The 22,443-nt window shown below is 43.0% G+C and overlaps 1 protein-coding gene and 1 non-coding gene across 2 annotated transcripts in view; one reads left to right on the top strand and one right to left on the bottom strand.

Annotated features, from left to right (window-relative positions):
* Window positions 1-22,061, top strand: part of XKR4 (XK related 4) — a 242,550-nt gene extending 220,489 nt beyond the window's left edge. Inside the window, exon 3 of the mRNA XM_075270541.1 lies at window positions 20,577-22,061. Coding sequence (XP_075126642.1) covers window positions 20,577-21,523 — 947 coding nt within the window. The 3' untranslated portion in view covers window positions 21,524-22,061. The remainder of the gene's footprint in view (window positions 1-20,576) is intronic.
* TRNAS-CGA (transfer RNA serine (anticodon CGA)) lies at window positions 18,452-18,533 on the bottom strand. Its single transcript has one exon. It is a non-coding gene; the product is annotated as a tRNA-Ser (tRNA).
* Window positions 22,062-22,443: the final 382 nt, after the last annotated feature.

Here is a 22,443-nt window from a genome sequence, read left to right as displayed (position 1 = left end):
GCGCTGAGTCTACCGCCACCAAAGTTGTTAACTGAAGTCTACCCCAACCAAAGTCCCCTGTAAACCACTGCGCTATTGTGAAGGTGGTTAGTGTCGTAGTGAACATACCTTTTTGTGTCCCGGTGAAATTTTGCTGTCGAGAAAATCAACTTTTAACTTTTGAGCTGTACCATGCACCTGGGCCATGTTTGCTGAATCACATGTTTTCACCTGTGGTTGTTGCACATCAAAACCTCTCAATCGTTAGTATAGGGACCAGATGCGTGAACCATGCTCTAAACCAGGGGTGCCCAATACGTCGATCGCGATCTACTGGTCGATCGCAAAGGACGTATGGGTCGATCGCGGGTGCAGGGATCCCTGGTGTCTGCTTGTTCACAGTGCAGGCTGAGAGTCATCTCCGGACACTGGCAAGCGGGGCTTCCGCAGCCCCAGCCTGCCAGTGTCCAGAGATAACTCACAGCCTGCGCTGTGAACAAATAGACACCAGGATCCCTGGGCAGCCACAGAACGCCGCTGTCTCCTGCGCTCACGATCCGCCCAGCCCCGCCCACATGCCTGGCCCTGCCCACAGACACGCCTGCCCACAGGCCCTCCCTGGCCCTGCCCACAAGGTGGGTAGTAGCTCTTTTGCCTTGGTCAGCTAATAAAGTAGCTCACATGCTGAAAAAGTGTGAGCACCCCTGCTCTAAACTATTAAACGGAACCACAGATGGGAGTCAGACTACAAGGACCTTTCACATTGGCGATGTTATATAGAAGTGTTCCATAAGGGAGACATTTCTCTGCCAAGGCAGATACTGGCCAAGCTGCCATTACACTGAATTCAGTGCACTGTTGGATTTCCAGCAGTATACAACATGAGCAATGTTAGAGGCCATGAAAGGTCCTCCATAAGTGCACCTGGCCAGCTACAGATTGCCCTGCGACAATAGGCATTGCCAACCTTGCATACAGTAACACTGCTTAGTGAACATAGTCAAGGTTTGAGCTGTCAATGTATATTTCATTATTTAATATCTAATGGATGCCGTTGTTGCATAGTCGGCTCCCCTGACGCTCACGCGTGGATAGAGGCTAATAACTCATATTAATCACCAGCAGTCACTAGAAATTAATAGAACGCTAAAATTCTCTTTTTGTCAGTCTGTTTTTAGAATGTACAGAAACCCCCTATTATGTAATAATGACCTTTCCCTCTAATATAGAAATAGCAGAACATATAAGAAGTACGTTCTGATTCGGCAGTGTTCATATCTCCATCAGGATCTGTCGGGATATCCATTTTTTTTTGTTCTTTTAATGGAATAGATGTATGGAAATCCCAACTGGGACTGATCCATCATGGGAGCGTATACGGCCCGCAAAATCTCACATGGCGTATACGTGCCAGGTCACGTGGCACGTTACTCCGTGTGAATGGGCCCTTACTCTGGCTTACATCAAGGGCACAAAAGTATGTGAACACCTGACCATCACAGCTAGTATATGAGACGTCCCATTCCAATAGCATGGTTGTTCATTTGGATTTGTGGTTTCAACATCCAAAAATAATGAAATGGCTCTGCTTATTTTGCCCCAGTCTTTACAGCAAAGCTGACAAGTAAGCTACTGAAAACAGAAAGTGTCAGCCTATTTTGTTCAATGGGGAAAGTGAAATATTTCAAGATTTTTTGTTATGTGGACAGTAAAAAAAAAAACTGGAAGAGACAAAACAAAAATTCTGTACATTTTTAATTACAACCTTTTTTAATGATACAGGTCCTTTCAACAAAACTGAACGCCTTCCCCTTGTATTGTTTTAGTTGCTGAGTGACTGTTCCTTACAAATAGAGTTTTGTCTAGTATTTCATAGCCCCCTCCATCTCTACGTTCCACGTGGAATTTTTTTTTTCTGTTCACCATAGAAAATTGTAGCATGCTGGGGTTTTTTCCTTCTCCGGGTTATAGATTGGACTTGTGTCTAAATCCAACCTCATTTACTATATTACCATGTCTTTTGGGCAGAGTTTTGTAAGCCAGTACCAATTTTCAGCCCAAATTTAATCTATCTGTTTCCAAATATTAAGTACTATTCTGATATGGAAAATATATTTTACTAAAATATCTGCAGAGAGATTCAGAGACGTTAAGCCCTGCAATAAAACTATCATTATAAACAAGGCTGGCCAATATAGATATATATAATGAGATGTTCATTAATCTAAATCCCTTGGTTTGACGTTTGCTGCATTTAGGAGACATTCTGATTTTTCATGTTCTATGTACAGTACGGTGAACTTTGCAGTGTTTATCTATTATAGCAATGAACTGGAACATGCTGACATTTGAGGAGCCAGAGCTCGACTTATTAATTTTGCACGCGTCTTTGTAGGCAGGAACACAGCAGGATTTTGTAAACTGTGTGATTTGGAACTTTCTCACCTGCTGTAGTGAATATTGATTTGGTTGTACAGATTACATACATGCCAGCATTCTGTCGAAGAGAAGAGCTTGCAATTATGAGGTTCACGGTGATAAAAGGAGATACAAAGGAAAAGCACTGAATGGCCACTTTATTAGAGACACTTGCCACTCCACCATTGATAAACATGTGACCCCTGGGTGCAGCATAAAATAAAGTGGATATGGTTTCCATGGATCAGTTTCAGTGTGGATCTACATTAAAATGGGGAAATTGAGCAAGCTGAACAATTTTTAACCAAAGTCATCAATGGTAGAGTAGCAGCAACCAGTATATTAAAAACTTCCAACCTTTTGAGTTTTTTCAGATTCAATGGTGCGGAGAATATACAGAATATGTTGGGTCTGAAAAACAACATCCAGGGAAAGTGTATCCTGCGGACATAAACATCTTGCTAACAAAAAGGGTCAGATGAGGATGATAAGAACATTTCTGGTGCACCAACTAACATGTCCGAACACACAACTCATCTTTCCTTTGCAAAATTGGGCAAATTTGGGTTACCGAGGGAAACAGAAAATCGAGACACCAATGGGCAAAAGAGACTGAGAAGTGGAAAAACATTGGCTGAATCCAGAGTTGTGTTGGCACCATAGTGATGGAAGGACCAAAATTTGGCACAAGTATCTTGATTTTCCTGTTGGATGTCAACAGTTGAGGCTGGTGGAGCTGAAGTAATATTGGCATGTTTTCTTGGCACACCCTGGGTCCTCTGGTATCTATGGTGCATGATGAATTACTGAAGTTCTGAAGGCCAAAGAAGGTCCAACACACTGCTACATGGGTGTCTCTAATAAAATGGCCATTCCGTGTATTTAACATATACAGTAAGCGGTTCAGAGAAGATACAATAGAATGGTATAATTAACATGTCATAGTTTGGCAGTGTAATTTCATGCAAAGTACTCAAATATTTCTGTCACAATGTCACATCACGCTCTTTGTTGTACATTTAATAAGCTTCTCATATTATAGATGGTTATACAAGGGGGCGAAGTGTAACCTGCTAATGTGGTATCTATAGAATATGTATGCGCTTTATTCTTTATCTGCCTTTGACTTCTGGGAAAAGAAGTAGCTGGCTAACACCTTCTATGAAGAATCATCGGCTTTTCTTTGGTAGGCTCCATTTAGATCACATTTTTACATCCATTTAGCAGTTCAATTTAATGAATTCAAAAAAAACGCACAAAACTGATGGTCATCCATTTACTCCATTTACATGGAGATCAATGTTCAAAAAAACCTGACCCATATCTGTCTGTTTTTTTGGACAGACACAAAAGTTTGGTATAAAATGATTTTGTGTCCATGCAAAAAAAGAAATGCCAGAAATGGTTCCAGCTTTTTTAAAAATATTTTGCTATGTACATGCATAGCCATCTGATTTCTGTATCTGTCAAAGGGATCTGCGTGTTGTTGGCGTCGATGATCCGACTATATTCAGAAAATTGCTGACGTCGATGGTTCGCCTGCTCTGGCATTTTGGCAGCTCTCAAGCTGTCTTGCTGCTGAACTTGTTTTTCGCGCCGTGCCTGTGATTGTTCCAGCATCTCAATAAAAATGAATTTCCAGCACTCAAAATTGATGCTTCTAAAAGTGTACAGTCCTATGAAAAAGTTTGGGCACCCCTATTAATCTTAATCATTTTTTGTTCTAAATATTTTGGTGTTTGCAACAGCCATTTCAGTTTGATATATCTAATAACTGATGGACACAGTAATATTTCAGGATTGAAATGAGGTTTATTGTACTAACAGAAAATGCGCAATATGCATTAAACCAAAATTTGACCGGTGCAAAAGTATGGGCACCTCAACAGAAAAGTGACATTAATATTTAGTAGATCCTCCTTTTGCAAAGATAACAGCCTCTAGTCACTTCCTGTAGCTTTTAATCAGTTCCTGGATCCTGGATAAAGGTATTTTGGACAAACAATTCAAGTTCAGTTAAGTTAGATGGTCGCCGAGCATGGACAGCCCGCTTCAAATCATCCCACAGATGTTCAATGATATTCAGGTCTGGGAAGTAAAAATGATTAAGATTAATAGGGGTGCCCAAACTTTTTCATAGGACTGTATATTTTTAACCAAAGTCATCAATGCTAGAGTAGCATATGCTAGAGTAGTATTTTTAAGCATCAATTTTGAGTGCCGGAAACTCATTTTTATCGTATATTATGGCTGTGAGAAACCTTTTCCTGGCACTATACACCTATAGACCGAGTGACGGTGTATTATTATTGTTCCAGCATCTCAGCAGTTCGCTGGGATGCCATATAATGAACATGTTGTTGGCATCAATGATCAGTCTGTTCCAGCGTTTCGGCAGCTCTCAAGCTGGTGTGCCACTAAACTTGTTCTTTGCACCGTACCTGGGATTGTTCCGGCATCTCAGCAGCTTGCTCTGACGCATTATAATGAGTGTGTTGTTGGCAACTATGATCTGCCTGCTCCGGCATTTTGGCTGCTCTAAGAACTACTTGATACCTACAGTAGCTTGCTCGATCCTAATCAGCTCTGCTTGAGGAGCACTCTGTTGACTTCTGGCTACCTTCATAGCTCTCGTTTTTTGAGAATTTTGCGACAAATTAGATTTTCTTTTTCCCAGCGTGTTTAAAATTGGGAAACTGCCACTTTGGATTAAAGGTGGTTTTCCTATCTGAGTGTGTCTGTCTGGAGTAGTTCAGATAATATGCAAATGCTTGTACACAATGGACTCAGTGTTATGTGTGTGTTTACATATAGAGATAAAAGACCTGGCTTTATCACCCTGCTATCAACAGCAGTGTAATATAGCACATGAACATAAATTCATAACAGTCGTGAAGCCATGTCATTTACTGGGATAAAAAGTAATCTATGTGTTAATAAAGGTTACAAACCATCTGTGTGCCAAATTTCATCCATATCCATTCAGCCATTTTTGCCTGATTGAGTAGATTTATAGTATTAGTGGGATGGGATGGGATTATAAGATCCTATACATGAGGGTTTAAGCCCTAGTTGTATTTCCATTTGTGCAGGTGATGTAAGATTGTTCATATTCCATACAGTGAATAAGTATAAACTATGCATTCATTAGTGTGACTGAAGTGATTGTTATAATGTACAGTATATGACATATTCAATATGTCGCTGCAAAGGGTTCATAACAGCAATGCGTTTTTAAGAATAACTTAAAGGGGTTGTCAATGGAGCAAGGCTTTTGATCGATATCCAAAATAACACTAGGGACAGTATATACAGTATACAAGTGAGAAATAAATTAGTTGTCAAAGTTTAATAATCCCGGTGTATTGTGTATGGCTACCGGATAAGTAAGGTGTTATTCTTAGTGCGTGTGCTGAGAAGATATTCCCCAAGTGTCCAGTGTTTGGAGTGACGGGATGTCAGGTTGCTGACCTTACTGCATATTTATACTATTGGTAATGGGGAACTAGAAGACATTTAGAGCCAAGATCCACTGTGATGTGACAGGTGGAAATTCTTGCAAATGAAGATGTGAAAGTGCATTACCCGAAGTGTTAGCACTGCCTACACACAATTCACATCTTATTATAAAGGCCTCTATAAATAACCTGCTAACTGCATAAATGCATCTTGTTGACAGGGGGTTTTTTTTATTGCAATGAAAATTTGTGTGAAAAAGCTTACAGATTTTTCAGATCTAATATCACATTGGAATACATGCAGGGTATATCAAACTGGAATATCACTTTTGATGTTGCCTTAGAGACAGTAATTAAAGGGACATTAATATCACATATTTAGCATCCGTTTAGTGGATCCTTTTACCAGCTGCAAATTATTCATTTCTATCCTCCGTTTTTGTGGCAGACACAAGAGAGTGGTATATCAGAACCAGAAATGGATCAATCTATCTGCGGCCATTTTCCTCTGTTTCATCAGTTAAACAGATCTGATAAATGGAAACTATAACGCAATGTGAATGGCCCCAAACAGCTTTACCATATCCTAATAGTTACTATTTAGAAAAACTATTTTCCACTATCCTATTAGGGTATTCTGAGTTAGCAGATTAGACTTCCATCTATCAGAGAATGCCTAGGTCTCTGGAGGACCATGTACATTCATGCATTGATAGACAGTATATTAATTTCAATGGGTAATATGTAATGCTTCATTTCCCCTTTGGGGGCACTGTTGGGAAAATGAATAATTGCTCCTCTGTCGAACTTATGTGTAAGCTCAATTTTATTCAAAATATTCTTTTTTTTCAAGTTGCAAAGTACAGACTAACACAAGGATGATAAGCTTAACATTAAAAAAGACCAACTCTAAAAATAAATTAAGCTTTTTTTATTCTTTAATATTAGCTTTTTTGACAACCACTATAAACGTATGGTAGAAGTCAGATGGAAAAATTAGTAGCAGATTCAGAAGAGTCCATACTGGGTATTGACTCTGTTACACAGCTGATACCTGCTTTTTTTCCCCCATTACAGTACACAAATATTTTTTAAAGATATATTATATATATATATATATATACTGACAGGTTAAATCTCTGAGACAACGTTTTGTATCCTTCCCCTGAACAACTATGTTGAACAATCTTTGTTTTCAGATCATTTGAGAGCGGGCTGTCCATGTTCGGCGACCATCAAACTTACCTGAACTTGAATTGTTTTGTAGAAAGAAATGGTCCAAAATACCTTCATCCAGGATCCAGGAACTGATTAAAAGCTACAGGAAGCGACTAGAGGCTGTTATCTCTGCAAAAGGAGGATCTACTAAATATTAATGTCACTTTTCTGTTGAGGTGCCCATACTTTTGCACCGGTCAAATTTTGGTTTAATGCATATTGCGCATTTTCTGTTAGTACAATAAACCTCATTTCAATGCTGAAATATTACTGTGTCCATCAGTTATTAGATATATCAAACTGAAATGGCTGCTGCAAACACCAAAATATTTAGAACTAAAAATGATTAAGATTAATAGGGGTGCCCAAACTTTTTCATAGGACTGTATAAGTTGTTTCATATATATACATTATATGATACATGAAACAGTGCCATTAAAATACAACTAGTCCAGCAAAGAAAAAATGAATAGAAGAGTAAAAAAAAAAATTTAATTTCTGTATCAGGCTGACGCCCCACGTTGCGGAAATGCAGCATTTTTGTTGCAAATTTTGCTGCATTTTTTGAGCCAAAACTAATGATGACTACAAAAGGAATAGAGAATATCTAGGAGACTCTTCCACTTCTATCTTCTGCTAGATCCGCTCCTGACTTTGGCTCAAAAAACACAACAAAATCTGCAACAACAAAAAAGCTATGTTTCCGCAACGTGGGGCCTCAATCTCAATAATACACATCCCATGTTGTTCCCATTTTTCTTTTTATCAGCCCCCCCCCCCCCCCAGGTCTTTGTAATCTGTTATCCATTATTGGTGTTCTATCATGGACATGTAGTGGATGGAGCCAGTCACTGACCACAACAATGATTGCAGTAGTATTAATAGTCACTGGTAGAGATAAGCGAGTACTGTTCAGATCAGCCGATCTGAACAGCACGCTCCATAGAAATGAATGGAAGCACCTGGTACTTCCGCTTAGACGTGGCCGGTGCGCTTAACCCCCCGCGTGCCGGCTACATCCATTCATTTCTATGCGAGCGTGCTGTTCGGATCGGCTGATCCGAACAGTACTCGCTCATCTCTAGTCACTGGTTTTATTGGTCACTTATATATGGAAAGTGAATATTATCCTTATGTTCGCTTTATTTTCTGAGGTCTCTTGTAGATAACACTGATACTGATAGGTTAAATGGCTCCCTATGTACTGATATAGAAGATGGTAATCTATAAACATCACTATAGAATATGATGGTACTATAGAAACAACTGGAAACAAATAAAAAGCTAAATGTAATTCCTAGTTGTCATAGGCTCAGAATCTGACTTCTTGTCATTTGGTTCCCATTTTGCAGTAAAGGTTTAAGCTTTAACATGAATTAGTATAGAACAGCTTGGCGTCTTACAGATTGTATTATGTTGACATTATTGTTTACATATCAGGCCTCACTTAGTAATTGGGTTCAATGGTTTTGTTTCTTTGTTTTTGTTCCTAATTCAGATACATTGAATACAAACAAATTGACTACCAAGGAAACGCAAACAAATAAAATAAGAAAGGTTTCAAAAATAGTTAAAACGTGGGCGGTTAATAAAGAAATCGACGTAAATTGTCTTAATTCTGCTGCGTTTAATAGCTATGAAAGTAAAAACATAATATTATAAGAGAAAAAACGAATTACCGCACGTTAGAAAGTTGTGATTAAATATTGAACATGTACTAATAAACGTTCCATGAAATCTTAGAAGGAGAATGAAACCCACAACAAATGTCTACATCAGTCATTATTGCTTCATTGTGAGCTGCATTGCAATAACCTGGGATATGCTTTGTTTAAGTTACTACGATAAGCCATAACTTGGTAGAATTGAATGTACCTGCATAGTACAGAGCTGAGAGTCACATTATACAGAGAAAGAATCCAAAGGGCTCGTTTGGCATTTATATCACTACAGCCCCTTTTGTTCTAAAGATCAGTGCTAAGGCCCAGTTCACATCTGTTTTTGGGCCATTCCGTTCCCCTATCCGCATGAAAAATGCAGAAAGAAAATTCCTGCAAGTACCACTTTTCTCTCCACATTTTTTGTGCGGAAACCAGACGGTCCCCATTATAGTCTATGGCGTCCGCTGGTTTCCTAAGGTAAGCACTTTTTATGCAGATAGGTTTCCATTCAGGGGGTCCCCAAGCAGACTCCCTGAATAGAAACCCGAACGTAGATGTGAACCTAAGTTCTAAGGATGGGACTCCCACCAGTAAGGATATAGCCCAACCTACTTGCAATGAAAAGTGTCCTTTTTGGGCTGCTACCGTGTCTCCCCAAAAGTAGGACAGCCCCGAAAGCAAGGCATGCGGGGAGTTTCTGTTGAATTGCCTAATATAAGGCACCCCCAAAAATAAGGCATGCACAAAAATTGTGTACACAGCAAAGCAAGCTGCTGCCTCTGCTGTTGTGTCCACTGTCCCTGCTGCCGTAGGATGAGCTCTACCAGCTCATCCCAGAGGCAGCAGCCGGCATTCATAAGAGGTAGCAGCCAGCTTTGCTGTGCACACGGAGCACAGAGCACGGCTGCTGTGTCAGTGAAGTGGGGATCGCTAAGCCCCACCCACGAAAGCTCCACTAAGCCTCACCCCCCCAAGCCTCGCTAAGCCCCGCCCACCACTGCCGGGACGAACAGCAGCACCAGCACTGCTATGAAGATGGGAAAGGTAAGTATGATACCTTCCCCCCCTCCCCTACACTACCTACAACGGCAGTTATGCTGACGCTCCGCTAAGGAAGTGCCGGCATGACTGCCGGTTATCATAAGACGTCCCCCGAAAATAAGACAGGTCCTATATTTAGGACAACAATTTAATATAAGACACTGTCTTATTTTCGGGGAAACACGGTATACCCCCTTACCCCTTCTGTGTTCTCAGTTAAGTGGTTTTTCTGACTTGGGTCCGACAGGTAGAATCCATAAACTGAAAACTCCCTTGAAATACAGGTTGTTAAGCAGTATATTCTTAGCAGCCAGACTGGCCTATAGCTTTGAAAAGAAGTATGACAGTAGTCAAGATATGACATTCATTCTTTCATTCATTCGGTTTGTGTACTTTTAGAAATAACCAAACTCTAAGTATCTGATTTCGGGGTTCCAACTACTGTAATCCGTAGTGACCACTAAAGTGGAGGTCCCCAAGACTCCTGTGTAAATAGAGCGCTAGCTCAGTACAACACTCCATCCATCCCAAAGCAGTGAATGAAGCAGTAGTTCACGCATCCGTGCCCAATCTATCCACACAAGGGACTCTTCTCTGATTGACAATCTTCTTATTGCCTATTTTAGTGGCAAATCTTCTCTTACTGGTGAGCCATTTAAAACACCATGCAGTGTCTTAGATCATAGTTCTTGAATAATACGTTTTTTGAGCGATAGAAAAAGGTCAGGAGGGAAGGTCACAGCATTGTTGAATCTGAGATCCAATTACATCTCAAAACTTCATTGTAAGAAAGATGGGAACATACAAGAAATGCAAGTTTTATATGTAGCTAAATTAAAGGGGTTATCTCAAGTATCCTATTTATACTGGTAGCTTATGTAAATTAAAGACTTTTCCTAAATATATTGCTTTAGAAATTCTGCTTTGTTTGCCTGCTATGTGACCTTATTCCTTCCATTGTTTACACAGCATTGCTATAACCACGGACCTGGGAGATAGCACAAGTGACATTACTTACTCACTGCTTTTGCTGGCAGGACAATCATTCAGATTATTTCACTTTGCTGATAAAGCCCTGTCTGTTATCTCTCTACGTAAACACACAGATAACACTGAGTCCATTCTGTACAAATACCTGCATATTATCTCACCTGCAGAAGTGTTATGAGAGTTCTCCGGCCCATTTAGCAAGAGGTAGGGGGAGGGAGAAGAAATACAGGTTAGTGAGAAGCAGACATTGCATGCAGCCTGGCTGAAAGACTGACATGGGAGAACACTTTAACCTTTACATGAAGAAAAAATAATACAGGACATATATCACACACACACATTGGGATATAATGCTGAAAGAGCTCTGTGCTGGTAGTTACACCCATGAAACATATTTTCTATGGAGTCATCATGCTTCAAATGGAATCTGTGAAGAAACAAGTGGTGCATATTCCTTTTGAGAATTACAATACCCTATCCTAGAGTCCTCAGATCGTGACAAGGGGCATCTATGTCTGCATAATACATATATACAGGAAATCTGGCACTATACAGACTCCAAGCACATGGTTTTTTCATGTGCATGAGTCTTGAAGATGCTTTGAGACATATATAGAATATTACAGATGTTGATTTTACATCATGTATTTGAGAATCATGAGTGGAAGTCCGCCCATAAAGCGGCTTCATTTACTGCTCACTAATTGCCTTTAATCCAGAGCACAATGTGGATCAATAACCTTTGTGTCTGTTAATAGATTATCAGTCCTTGTAATTACAGTTACATAAGTTCTGGTCTTTGAAACATCCTCTTGAAATTCTCAGATAACTAGCACCTAAATCACTCAAACCCTTCTACATGTAACATCAGAAAATGACCCCTGTACAGAACATGTACCCAAACTGGGGAAATGATATCAAAGCAAGAACAGTGTGGGATTGCATCATTTCCAACATATACACATTGTATATCTTTCACTATATTGATACATTTTACCAAACTTCATTGGACATGAACCAGTATAAACATATACTACTATATAATGTACAAGTGACAGTAAAACAATAAGTCATGGGTAACCACTGGTATATGCTAAAATGCTTTCATAGGTTATTTCAGAAAGCACCGCTGGGATTTTACCACTTGTAAATGTGATATTACATTTGGTCATTCGCATGGACAACCTAGAGATGAGACTTCCATAAGCTCAAATAAAACATGGGGCATATGTAAAGGGTCATTGCTTGCTAAGGGAAGACATACATCTCCCTCATCCTTGGGTTCGGTTCTCCTGGGCCCCACGAGATTTATATTTGTGCTAGATTTGTGGCAGCCATCACGCCTTCTTTCTCAGATTTTATTGCCTGAGGAAGGGCTCTTGCAGCCCGAAACGTTACTCCCAGCTCTTTGCGTTTACAATATCTACACTTTGTATATAATATATTGGTCTAACATGGAATGAAATAAAATAACAAGCAAGCTCATCTACCTGGAGTGCTGTCCTTCCTTTAAAACAAACCTCTATAAATGGGTTATCTGGAATATAAACATTTTTTTTACAAAAAGTTCATAATACATGAAACAATACTCAATTATACTCCAGTTCTTATGCTGTCTGAGGTCCCCATTGGTCTCTACTGGCCACTCAAGTCACTAGTTGAAGCAGGGTAAAAAAAATATGCAAATCTATTTTCCAGGATGTATTTAGGAGAAAAGCGCACTCTGTACGCCGCCCTCTAGAGGGCAGCATCATTACCATCATGCATGACGTTAAAAAGTCTAATATCATGATGTGGATTTAATTGCCAAATTAGTATTTCTATTCCAAAAGGAACAGATTCCCAGCTATGGACAGCACTGTTTCAGCCTATTGGGCCTCCTCAGCATAGCGTAGGGATACTGATTTGGCAGTGTGAGAGACTATAGACCAGGGTCAGGGGATAATCGTACACATCAATGCTGCCCTCTAGAGTGCGGCGTACAGAGTGCACTGTTCTCCTAATTACATCCTGGAGAATAGATTTGCATATTTTTTACCCAGAATCCCTAGTGGAGCAGGAATGACTTGTAAGTCTCCGTACTGCCTATGTAGGCACACACTCTCCCTGATGTTTACGATTATCCCCTGACCCTAGTTGAAGTAGGTCAGCGACACAGTCATTCCCTTTCTGTGTGATGAGAGGGACTAAGACGTAGAGACTAGAAATGAGCGAGTAGTATTCAATCGAGTAGGTATTTGATCGAATACTACGGTATTCAAAATACTCGTACTAAGTCAAATACCACGCAGTAAATGTAAAAGGTGTTTACCACGTGGTATTCGACCAAGTACAAGTATTTCAAATACCGTAATATTCGATCGAATACCGTAGTATTCAATCAAATACCTACTCGATCGAATATTACTCGCTCATCTCTAGTAGAGACCAACTGACAATAACGCATTACTATGCAATGAGTTTAAGTTAAAAAATCTCCAACCAAATTTTTTTCATAAGTACATAAATTATTAAAAGGTGATAAAACAAACGTATTGTAATTTGCTTTGGATATTTTTACTCAGTAACATTTGGAAATTCCATTGCCTGACAGAAAACAGATATTACATTTTTTCGATATTCACCATAACCTTCTAGAATCTAACAGCCTTCAAAAATCAATAGGCTAACAAACTGAGGTAGATGGAGAAGAATGACGAATACTTGAAAGACAATATATTCTGTCATGTTATGGTATTTAAAAATTCTGCAATGTACTTGTATATACGTTGCTATGAGATAGTATTTGACCCCTTTAAATGTCATGTTGTACATTGACAGACTTTGAATCTTTAAAGGGGTTATGTCACAAAAAGTAGTTATCCTCTATCCATAGGATATAAGATATATATCTGATTTATGGAGATCTGGCCGCTGAGACAATCACCAATCTTGAACACGGGGGCATGTGTGTGTAATCCGCTCTAAGTATCACCATATTGATGTCCAAATTAACGAGTGATTATGAAGATAATCTTGTTTCCCTTAGTCCTAACAGCGGCACAATGTGGGGTATTTCTGCCCCTGTGTGCTGGTAGGACAGGCGGATATTTAATTAGCCAATCAAATGCGTGGCAGGCCCTATAAGAGGGCACAAGAACCTCCCCTCTGCGTGTAAATACAAAAGTACCTCCATTACATTTATATACAGTTTTATACATAAGATATGATTCCCAGGGTGGGAAATCTTGTGCCGCTGTTAGGACTAAGGGAAACAAGATTATCTTCATAATCACTCGTTCCCTGTCGTCCTCAACAGCGGCACAATGTGGGGATATAGCAAGCAGGTCCCCAAGATGGGTGGGACAAACCCATGACCGATCTTAAACTGGTCTGGGCAAAGGCAGTGGAATCTGCCACTTGGTCCTTCAGGCGGTAATGCCGAATGAAGGTGGATTCAGATGCCCAAGAGGCAGCTGCATATATTTGGTCCACAGACAAAGCACTTCTTTCTGCCCGAGAAGTGGACACTGCCCTGGTTGAATGGGCATGAAGGAAAGATGGAGCCGACAGCCCTTGGGCTGGGATATTGTAGCTTTGGCGGCTTTGGCGCCCTTGTTTTTCCCCGTGTAGCTGACCAACAGGTTTTCAGTCCACCTAAAGGGGCGAGTGCGCTGCAAGTAGATCTGCAGGCATCTAACCACATCCAGCTTGTGCCATCTTTCTTCTTCAGCAGAAGAAGGGAACGGAAAAAATACTGGAAGGGAAATCAGTTGGTTCCTGTTTACAGCAGATGGCACCTTGGGACGAAACCCAGGGAAGAACCTAAGCTGTACATGGTCAGAGAAAAAGGTGGTATATGGCTCCTCAGCGGACAAAGCTTGTAGTTCACTAACGCGTTTGGCAGGTGTGACTGCCAATAGCAGCGCCATTTTGCCGGTTAGCGACTTGAGGGAGACCTCTTCCAGAGGTTCAAATGGCTGGCCACATAGGGCGTTCAGGACCGGAATAAGGTCCCATTGGTGGACAGGGGTGTTTACCACCGGTCTCAGCCTAGTTGCCCCTTTAATAAAGGTGCTCACTAAAGGATCCTGAGACAAACGCCTCCCCAGATAGGCGGACAGGGCCGCTACGTGTACCTTGAGTGTGGCCGCAGCAAGACCTCTGTCTAGTCCGTCTTGAAGGAAGTCCAGGATCGCCTCCGTAGGGGGATCGGTGGAGTCCACTTGATGCTGCAGACACCAGGCATTAAAGATGTTACCTATTCGACGGTAGTTCCTGTTAGTCGAATCTGCTCTGGCGCTGGATAGGGTCTTCAAGACGGCTTGTGACAGTCCTCTATTTCTCAATAGGGACTGGTCAACCTCCAGGCTGTCAGGTTGAGTCTCTTCAGATCCTGGCATCTCAGCTCTCCTTGGGTTACCAGGTCTGGGAGTGGGGGAAGCCTCCAATATATGCCCTGACTCATTTGTATGAGCTGAGCAAACCAAGCCCTTTTTGGCCAGAACGGGATTATGGCTATTCCCGAGGCTTGGTCCTGTCTTATTTTTATCAATACCTTCGGTATGATTGGAATTGGAGGGAATATGTAAAACAGCCTGAACCTCCATGGGATGGACAGGGCATCCACCGCCAAGGGATTGTCCTCCTGGTACAGAGAGCAGAAGGTCCCCACCTTGGCGTTGAGTCGGGTAGCCATAAGATCGACCTCCGGGAGACCCCATCTCTGGACGATCTGTTGAAATACGTCTGGATTGAGAGACCATTCTCCTGATACGGTAATACCCTGACTCAGCTGATCCGCTACTATGTTCAGGGAGCCCTTTATGTGAACAGCGGATAACTGGACCAGATTCTTCTCCACCTAGGCAAATATGAGATTCGTCTCTCTCAGCAAGGTTGGTGACCTGGTGCCCCCTTGTTTGTTTATATAGACTACCACCGTCATATTGTCTGACCGGTTTTTGACAGACTTGCCTTTCAATTCTGGGGCAAAGTGTACTAGGGCCAGGTACACTGCTCTGAGTTCCTTGAGATTGGATGACCCCAGCTCCGGACATCTCCATCGTCCTTGTACAGTTTTGTCTTGACAATGGGCTCCCCATCCCCACTGGGATGCATCTGTTGTCAACAGGGTCCACACTGTCGGGACCGTGGACCTTCCGTCTTTCAGGTGTATCCACCATCTGAGGGAAAGACGGGTAGCGGGAGAAAGGCAGATCTTCTTGTGCAATCCCCGTGGAGACCTGTTCCAGGTTCTCAACACTTCCATCTGCAGGGGACGCAAATGCCATAAAGTCCAAGGCACCGCCCTGGCCGAGGATGACATCAGGCCCAGGACTCTCATGGCGGTCCGGATGGTTACCTGCCGAGTGCGCAATAGGAATCGTGCACTGGCTTGGATTCTTTCCTTCCTTGGACTGGAGAGGAAGATCTGCATCGCTTCTGAATCCACTATAAATCCGAGGAATTTTCTTCAGGTGGATGGAACGATTTCGGACTTCTCCCAATTGATAATCCTAACTCCTGTAGGAAGTTGATGGCAAGGTTGAGCTGCTGGAGGAGGGCAGCAGGAGACTGAGCTTTCAGTAGCCAGTCGTCTAGATAAGGGACGATGAAAAGACCCTGAAGTCTGAGGGCCGCGGCGACCGGAGAAATCACCTTGGTGAATACCAGTGGGGCGGATGTGCCGAATGGCAGAGCTGTGAATTGATAGTGCTCCCTGTGGCCGGCCATAGCGACGGCAATCCTGAGGAACTTCCTGTGGAAATGAGCAATGGGGACATGTAGATAGTCGTCCTTCAAATCGAGGGTAACCATCACCTCTCCTGGCTGAAGAAACACAGCCACGGAATCCACGGTTTCCATTCGAAATGACCTCTTCCTGATAAACCGATTGAGGTACCTCAGATCTATTATCATCCTCCAGCCCCCGGTGAACTTGGGGACCAGAAAGACGGGGGAGTAGACTCCCAGACCGAGGTCTGAGGCTGGTACCTTCTCCAGGGCGCCCTTGGTAACATATTCGGCAACCAAGGCTTCTAGACTGGCCTGCTGAGAAGGTGGAAGAGTTTGGGTGGAAACGAACCGATCTGGAGGTGGAAGATGAAAGTCGATATGATACCCGTGTTGTATGATCTTCAACACCCATGGGTCTTGGATATGGGTGAACCATGCTCTGGAAAAGGAGGAAAGATGTCCTCCCAGGAAGGGGGGCCACAGGGAGCTGCCCCACGTCAAAACTCAGGCTTCCTCTTGGTGTCCTCCTTGGAAGCGCCACGACCAGCTCCCCTAGGGCGATATCTAAAACGCCGTTGTTGGGAAGGGCGTCTATAATTAGAGGAAGAACCTCTGCCTCTAGAGGGAGCACGTCTGCCCCTGGATGCTTGAGGTAGGGACCTTCCCCTACCTTCAGCTAATCCCTCCATAATGGCGTCTAAGCTTTGGCCAGACACCCTTCCCGGCTCAAAGGGGAGAGCACAGAGTGCTGCTTTAGACTCAAAATCTGCCCGCCAAGGCTTTAGCCAAAGGGGTCTACGGGCCGCAGTAGACAACGCCATAGATTTGGCGGAGATTTTTAATTGATGGCAGGAGGATTCCGCCAAATAATCTGCAGCCCTATGAACTCTTTTCATAGAGGCCAGAATCTCATCTCTGTCTACGCCCAAGTCTATATCCCGCTCCAAGGCGGCTAAGCGGTTGCGCAAAAAGTCACCAACCATAGAGGAGGCTATGGCCACAGAGGCTTGCGCGGAGGAAGCTGAGTAGACCTTCTTCAGAACGGAGTCCGCCCTACGATCCAGAGGGTCCTGAAGATTTGAACCATCTTCCAAGGGCACCAGGGTTCTGCGGGACAGCTTTGCTACGGCCAAATCCACCTTCGGGGGAGGCCCCCACTGGGTAGTGTTAATAGGAAACAAACTCTTGAAGATCCTGGAAAGCGAATGTCCTTTCTCTGGCTGTTTCCACTGCTGCGCCATAAGGTCGGTCAGCGTGGCGTCCGCATGGAAGGCAATATGTCCCCCAGAGGCAGACGTGGAGGCTTCCCCGTCAACATCTCGGCCCACTGTAGACCGGATGGACTTCAGCAGCCTGCCCGTTTGTTCATAATGGAACGCAGTTCTGCTGGAATAACTGAGTCGTCCTCGGAGGAATCATCCTCTGCCACCCGCAGGTGTTACAAGGGGGGGGGGGAGACGAGGAACGGAGCTCAGAGCATGGTCTCCTGGTGAGCTGAGACAAGGTGCAATGGATCCCTTTGAGGGAATCATCCTGCAAAACAAAAAGGAGAGTACAAGCAAGGGAAAAACTATTTACCCAAGCGATGCCCAACCTCACCATCTCCTTGACCCATGCCATCATATCTCTGGGAGAGGGCTCCACAGGTGGAGGACCTCTGCACCCGCGACAACGGGCCCACTCATAGCCTGAAAATAGGCAAGTTATAGGACCAGTGGTACCCCGCAGGGCACAACCTTTCAAGCCGCTACCTACCATCAGGGAGCGGTGTGTCGCAATCGAAGCAGGAAAGATGTTTCCTCTTGGAAGAGGTTTTCCTCCTACCATCCCCAGGAGGGGTAGTAGAGGATGACATATCCAGGTCCTGTAGACCAGACAGAGAGGTGACTTGGCGCCCAACGTGCGACCCGAACCCACGACCTTGAGATTAAGAGTCTCATGCTCTACCGACTGAGCTAGCCGGGCTGGCGCTGTGAACAGGATCTGAACCTGTGCGGGGAGACCCCATTGGATTTCGAGTCCAAAACCTTAACCACTCGGCCATCACAGCCGGTTCCCAATAAAGTTTGCAAACTGGAAAAGAGTTCAAGATCAATGAACACCACAATCGCACGCCTTCAGCAGATACTGCAGGAAGGTCTCTGACACCAGGCCAGCCAGCCTCTTAATTCTGGCCGGCTGGAAGTGGGCGGAGCCACAATCAAAGCAGGTGAGGCAACCTGCCCAGACAACTAACCCTGTAATCAGGGGTCTGCAAAGATATACATTCCCCCCCACCAAGAGGCCCTTAACACGGGCACTTACCCCCACATCTCCCCGTCTTTTCCGGCCTTTAATAAGGCCTGAATCTTCCCTGAGTGAGCGGCCGCCAGCGCCAGGCCGTTGCCATGGCGCTATGATACTTCCGGCGAAACCGGAAGTGCGCGCTTACAGCAGCCGGCGGGGAACAGGATACACAACAGTGTGGTTCCACCCGCCGGCAGTCCGCGCGGCCACCAGAGGCGGCATGCGGAGTCCCCGGACTCTCACCAAAATGTCAGGTAAGTCACAAGGAGCAGGGGAAGCGGAGGAGAGGGGGGGCAGGGGGGATAGAGGGGGGTAGCCACACATGGCTAACAAGCACCTTCTCCCCGCAGGGCACAGAAGGTGACAAGAAGAAAACAACCGCTCAGGAGGTGAGTGATCCTGCTGAGCTTCTCAAAGAGGACACAAGTCCTCCCACCTGTCCTCTGTCCACACAGGACAGAAAAAAACATGCAGAGGGGAGGTTCTTGTGCCCTCTTATAGGGCCTGCCACGCATTTGATTGGCTAATTAAATATCCGCCTGTCCTACCAGCACACAGGGGCAGAAATACCCCACATTGTGCCGCTGTTGAGGACGACAGGGAACACAAGTGATATATGAGCCGGCTCAGGGAAACACACACAAATATGCAAATATGTGACCAATATGGATTCTGGTCTTTAGTGGTGGATAGTGAGGTTTTTATACATTGTAGGTGTGGATATACATTGCATAGAGAAAATGAAGGTGCGATTAGTATAAGTAACATAACAGGATCAGGTCTAAAGTTGTCACATTGTTTTGGCATATAACTGTTGGATAAGGTACAGAAGAAGCCATCGCCTCCTTATAGCTAGACTTTCTTCCAGGAGGATGAACTGTTTGGATAGCGCCTAGAAAAGGAACGTAAGATGGAGAACATGCACAAGCTGGAATCCACCAGAGATGTTTTACCCACATTGTGCATCCAGCATAATTGCATCCAGGCTATACGTAGACATAACAGGTGGTCTACAATGCTCTTCAATGGGAGAGTAGGAGATAGCCAAAGTACAGCACTTGGCATCTCCAGCGATCTCATTCACTTCAAGTTAATAAAATTTTGTGGCATAACTCTTATATTTTATTAGACAAAGAGATAGGCTAAAAATATGTTGTAAGAACAGGTACTAACCAGTCCTTGTACAGCACTGTGGAATATGTTGGCACTATATAAATGCATCATAAAAACAGAAAACAATTATACATGGTAATTTCAAGGGACATACCTTTTTGCAGTGCCCATGTTGGCAGGGGCTGCTGATATGCCCTGTGTGACAGCACAGTTGGCATGCCTTCAAGGCCAGCCCTTTGATCTTAGACAAATGTGGGTAAGTATATAAGGATTATAAGCATCATATACATTGGGAACAAAATGTAAACATATTAAATGGGCTTTTCAGGCTTCTTGTTTTTTGGCATATTTTCAAGATAGTTCATCAATATCTGATCAGCGACGGAGCCCCACACTAGTCTGGAGACTCCTGTTGGGCCTGATACTGTACGGTGTATGGAGTATGGCCACCTTGCAATGAGACCTCTGCTTCCTATCCATACACTATATAGTCTCAGGCCTGCTGCAGTAGTAACAGTTAACCCCATACCCCCAATAATCATAGGTCATAAAAGAAGTCAAGAAAACCCCATTCAATGTTCAGCTAGATTGTCATTGACAGTGATACTATGGGCATGTTTTACATAAAAATTGTAATTTTTTTTAAATAAAATATTTCAGTATTTGCTTCTGAGCCATATTTTTTATGTTTCAGGTCTAACTGCTGCTGCATCCCTTGTATCCTTGGCTTGGGCCCTGGCATCTTACCAAAAGGCATTACGGGATTCAAGAGATGACAAGAAACCTATCAGTTACATGGCTGTGATCATCCAGTTTTGCTGGCATTTCTTCACCATTGCAGCAAGAGTTATAACATTTGCCCTATTTGCCTCAGTTTTCCAACTCTATTTTGGAATATTTATTGTCCTTCACTGGTGCATCATGACCTTCTGGATTGTGCATTGTGAAACAGAGTTCTGTATAACTAAATGGGAGGAGATTGTGTTTGACATGGTGGTTGGAATTATCTATATCTTTAGCTGGTTTAATGTCAAGGAAGGAAGGACACGGTGCAGGCTGTTTATTTATTACTTTGTCATCCTTCTGGAGAACACTGCCTTGAGTACCCTATGGTACATATATAAGTCCCCCCAAATCCTGGATGCATTTGCTATCCCAGCACTGTGTGTAGTGTTTAGCAGCTTTTTAACTGGTATTGTTTTTATGCTTATGTACTATGCCTTCTTTCATCCTAATGGACCTAGATTTGGGCAGTCACCAAGCTGTGCTTGTGAGGACCCTGTAACTGCCTTCCCCTTGCCCCCTGAAGTGGCTTCAAGCACTCTGAGATCTATGTCCAATAACCGGAGTGTTGCCAGTGATCGAGATCAAAAATTTTCCGAAAGAGACGGCTGCATGCCAGTTTTTCAGGTGAGGCCAACAGCCCCTTCAACTCCATCCTCAAGGCCTCCAAGGATTGAAGAATCTGTTATTAAAATTGACCTGTTTAGGAACAGGTATCCAGCGTGGGAAAGACATGTGTTGGATAGAAGTCTACGTAAGGCAATTTTAGCTTTTGAATGTTCACCTTCTCCCCCTCGGCTGCAGTATAAAGATGATGCCCTTATTCAGGAACGTCTGGAATATGAAACAACGTTGTAACAAAGACAACGACAAATTCCAACAAAAAACATCAAGGACTTTAAAAAAAAAAAAAAAAGCTGCAACCTTAATCTAAAAAATAAAACTTGACAGCCCTTTGGTGGCTAAGAGTAAACTTCATAGTCTCTACCAGAACTGATCTACAAGCCATGGCTAAGACGTCATGGAGACCATTTTTAATGGCTATTCATCATGATTATCATTCTTTCAATATCATAATTGGAGAAAAATTGTTGATGGTGCATCTCATGTCAGTGGAACAGGTGAACGTGGAAAAGAAAAGGAACATAACACCCAAGGGCAGTAAATCTAGGTAGTGTAGACAATGTGTTGTCTAGTACTGTGTTAACTAAAACTTCATATAGATACCATAAATGTCTTAAGAATTGTATCGTCTACAGGATGCTCTATGTAAGAACCTCAAAAAGTTATCATATGACAACAGGCAACCTCTGTGCTTCAGGCCTTTGCACACCAAAGTTAAATGTGGAAATTGTTAATACTAAAGTACATGATAGATGACCCTCTTAGGGTATGCTTTCTATAGATGACCCTCCTAGGGTATGCTTTCTATAGATGACCCTCCTAGGGTATTCTTTCTATAGATGACCCTCCTAGGGTATTCTTTCTATAGATGACCCTCCTAGGGTATTCTTTCTATAGATGACCCTCTTAGGGTATGCTTTCTATAGATGACCCTCCTAAGTTATGCTTTCTATAGATGATCTTCCCAGGGTATGCTTTCTATAGATGACCTTCCCAGGGTATGCTTTCTATAGATGACCCTCTTAGGGTATGCATTCTATAGATGACTCTCTTAGGGTATGCTTTCTATAGATGACCTTCCCAGGGTATGCCTTCTATAGATGACCTTCCCAGGGTATGCTTTCTATAGATGACCCTTTTAGGGTATGCTTTCT

The sequence above is a fragment of the Leptodactylus fuscus genome, chromosome 4 (genome assembly GCF_031893055.1).
Source record: "Leptodactylus fuscus isolate aLepFus1 chromosome 4, aLepFus1.hap2, whole genome shotgun sequence".
In the NCBI taxonomy this organism is placed as follows: Eukaryota; Metazoa; Chordata; class Amphibia; order Anura; family Leptodactylidae; genus Leptodactylus; species Leptodactylus fuscus.
The sequence above is the reverse complement of the archived record's forward strand: the minus strand, read 5'-3'. Positions and strand labels throughout refer to the sequence as shown.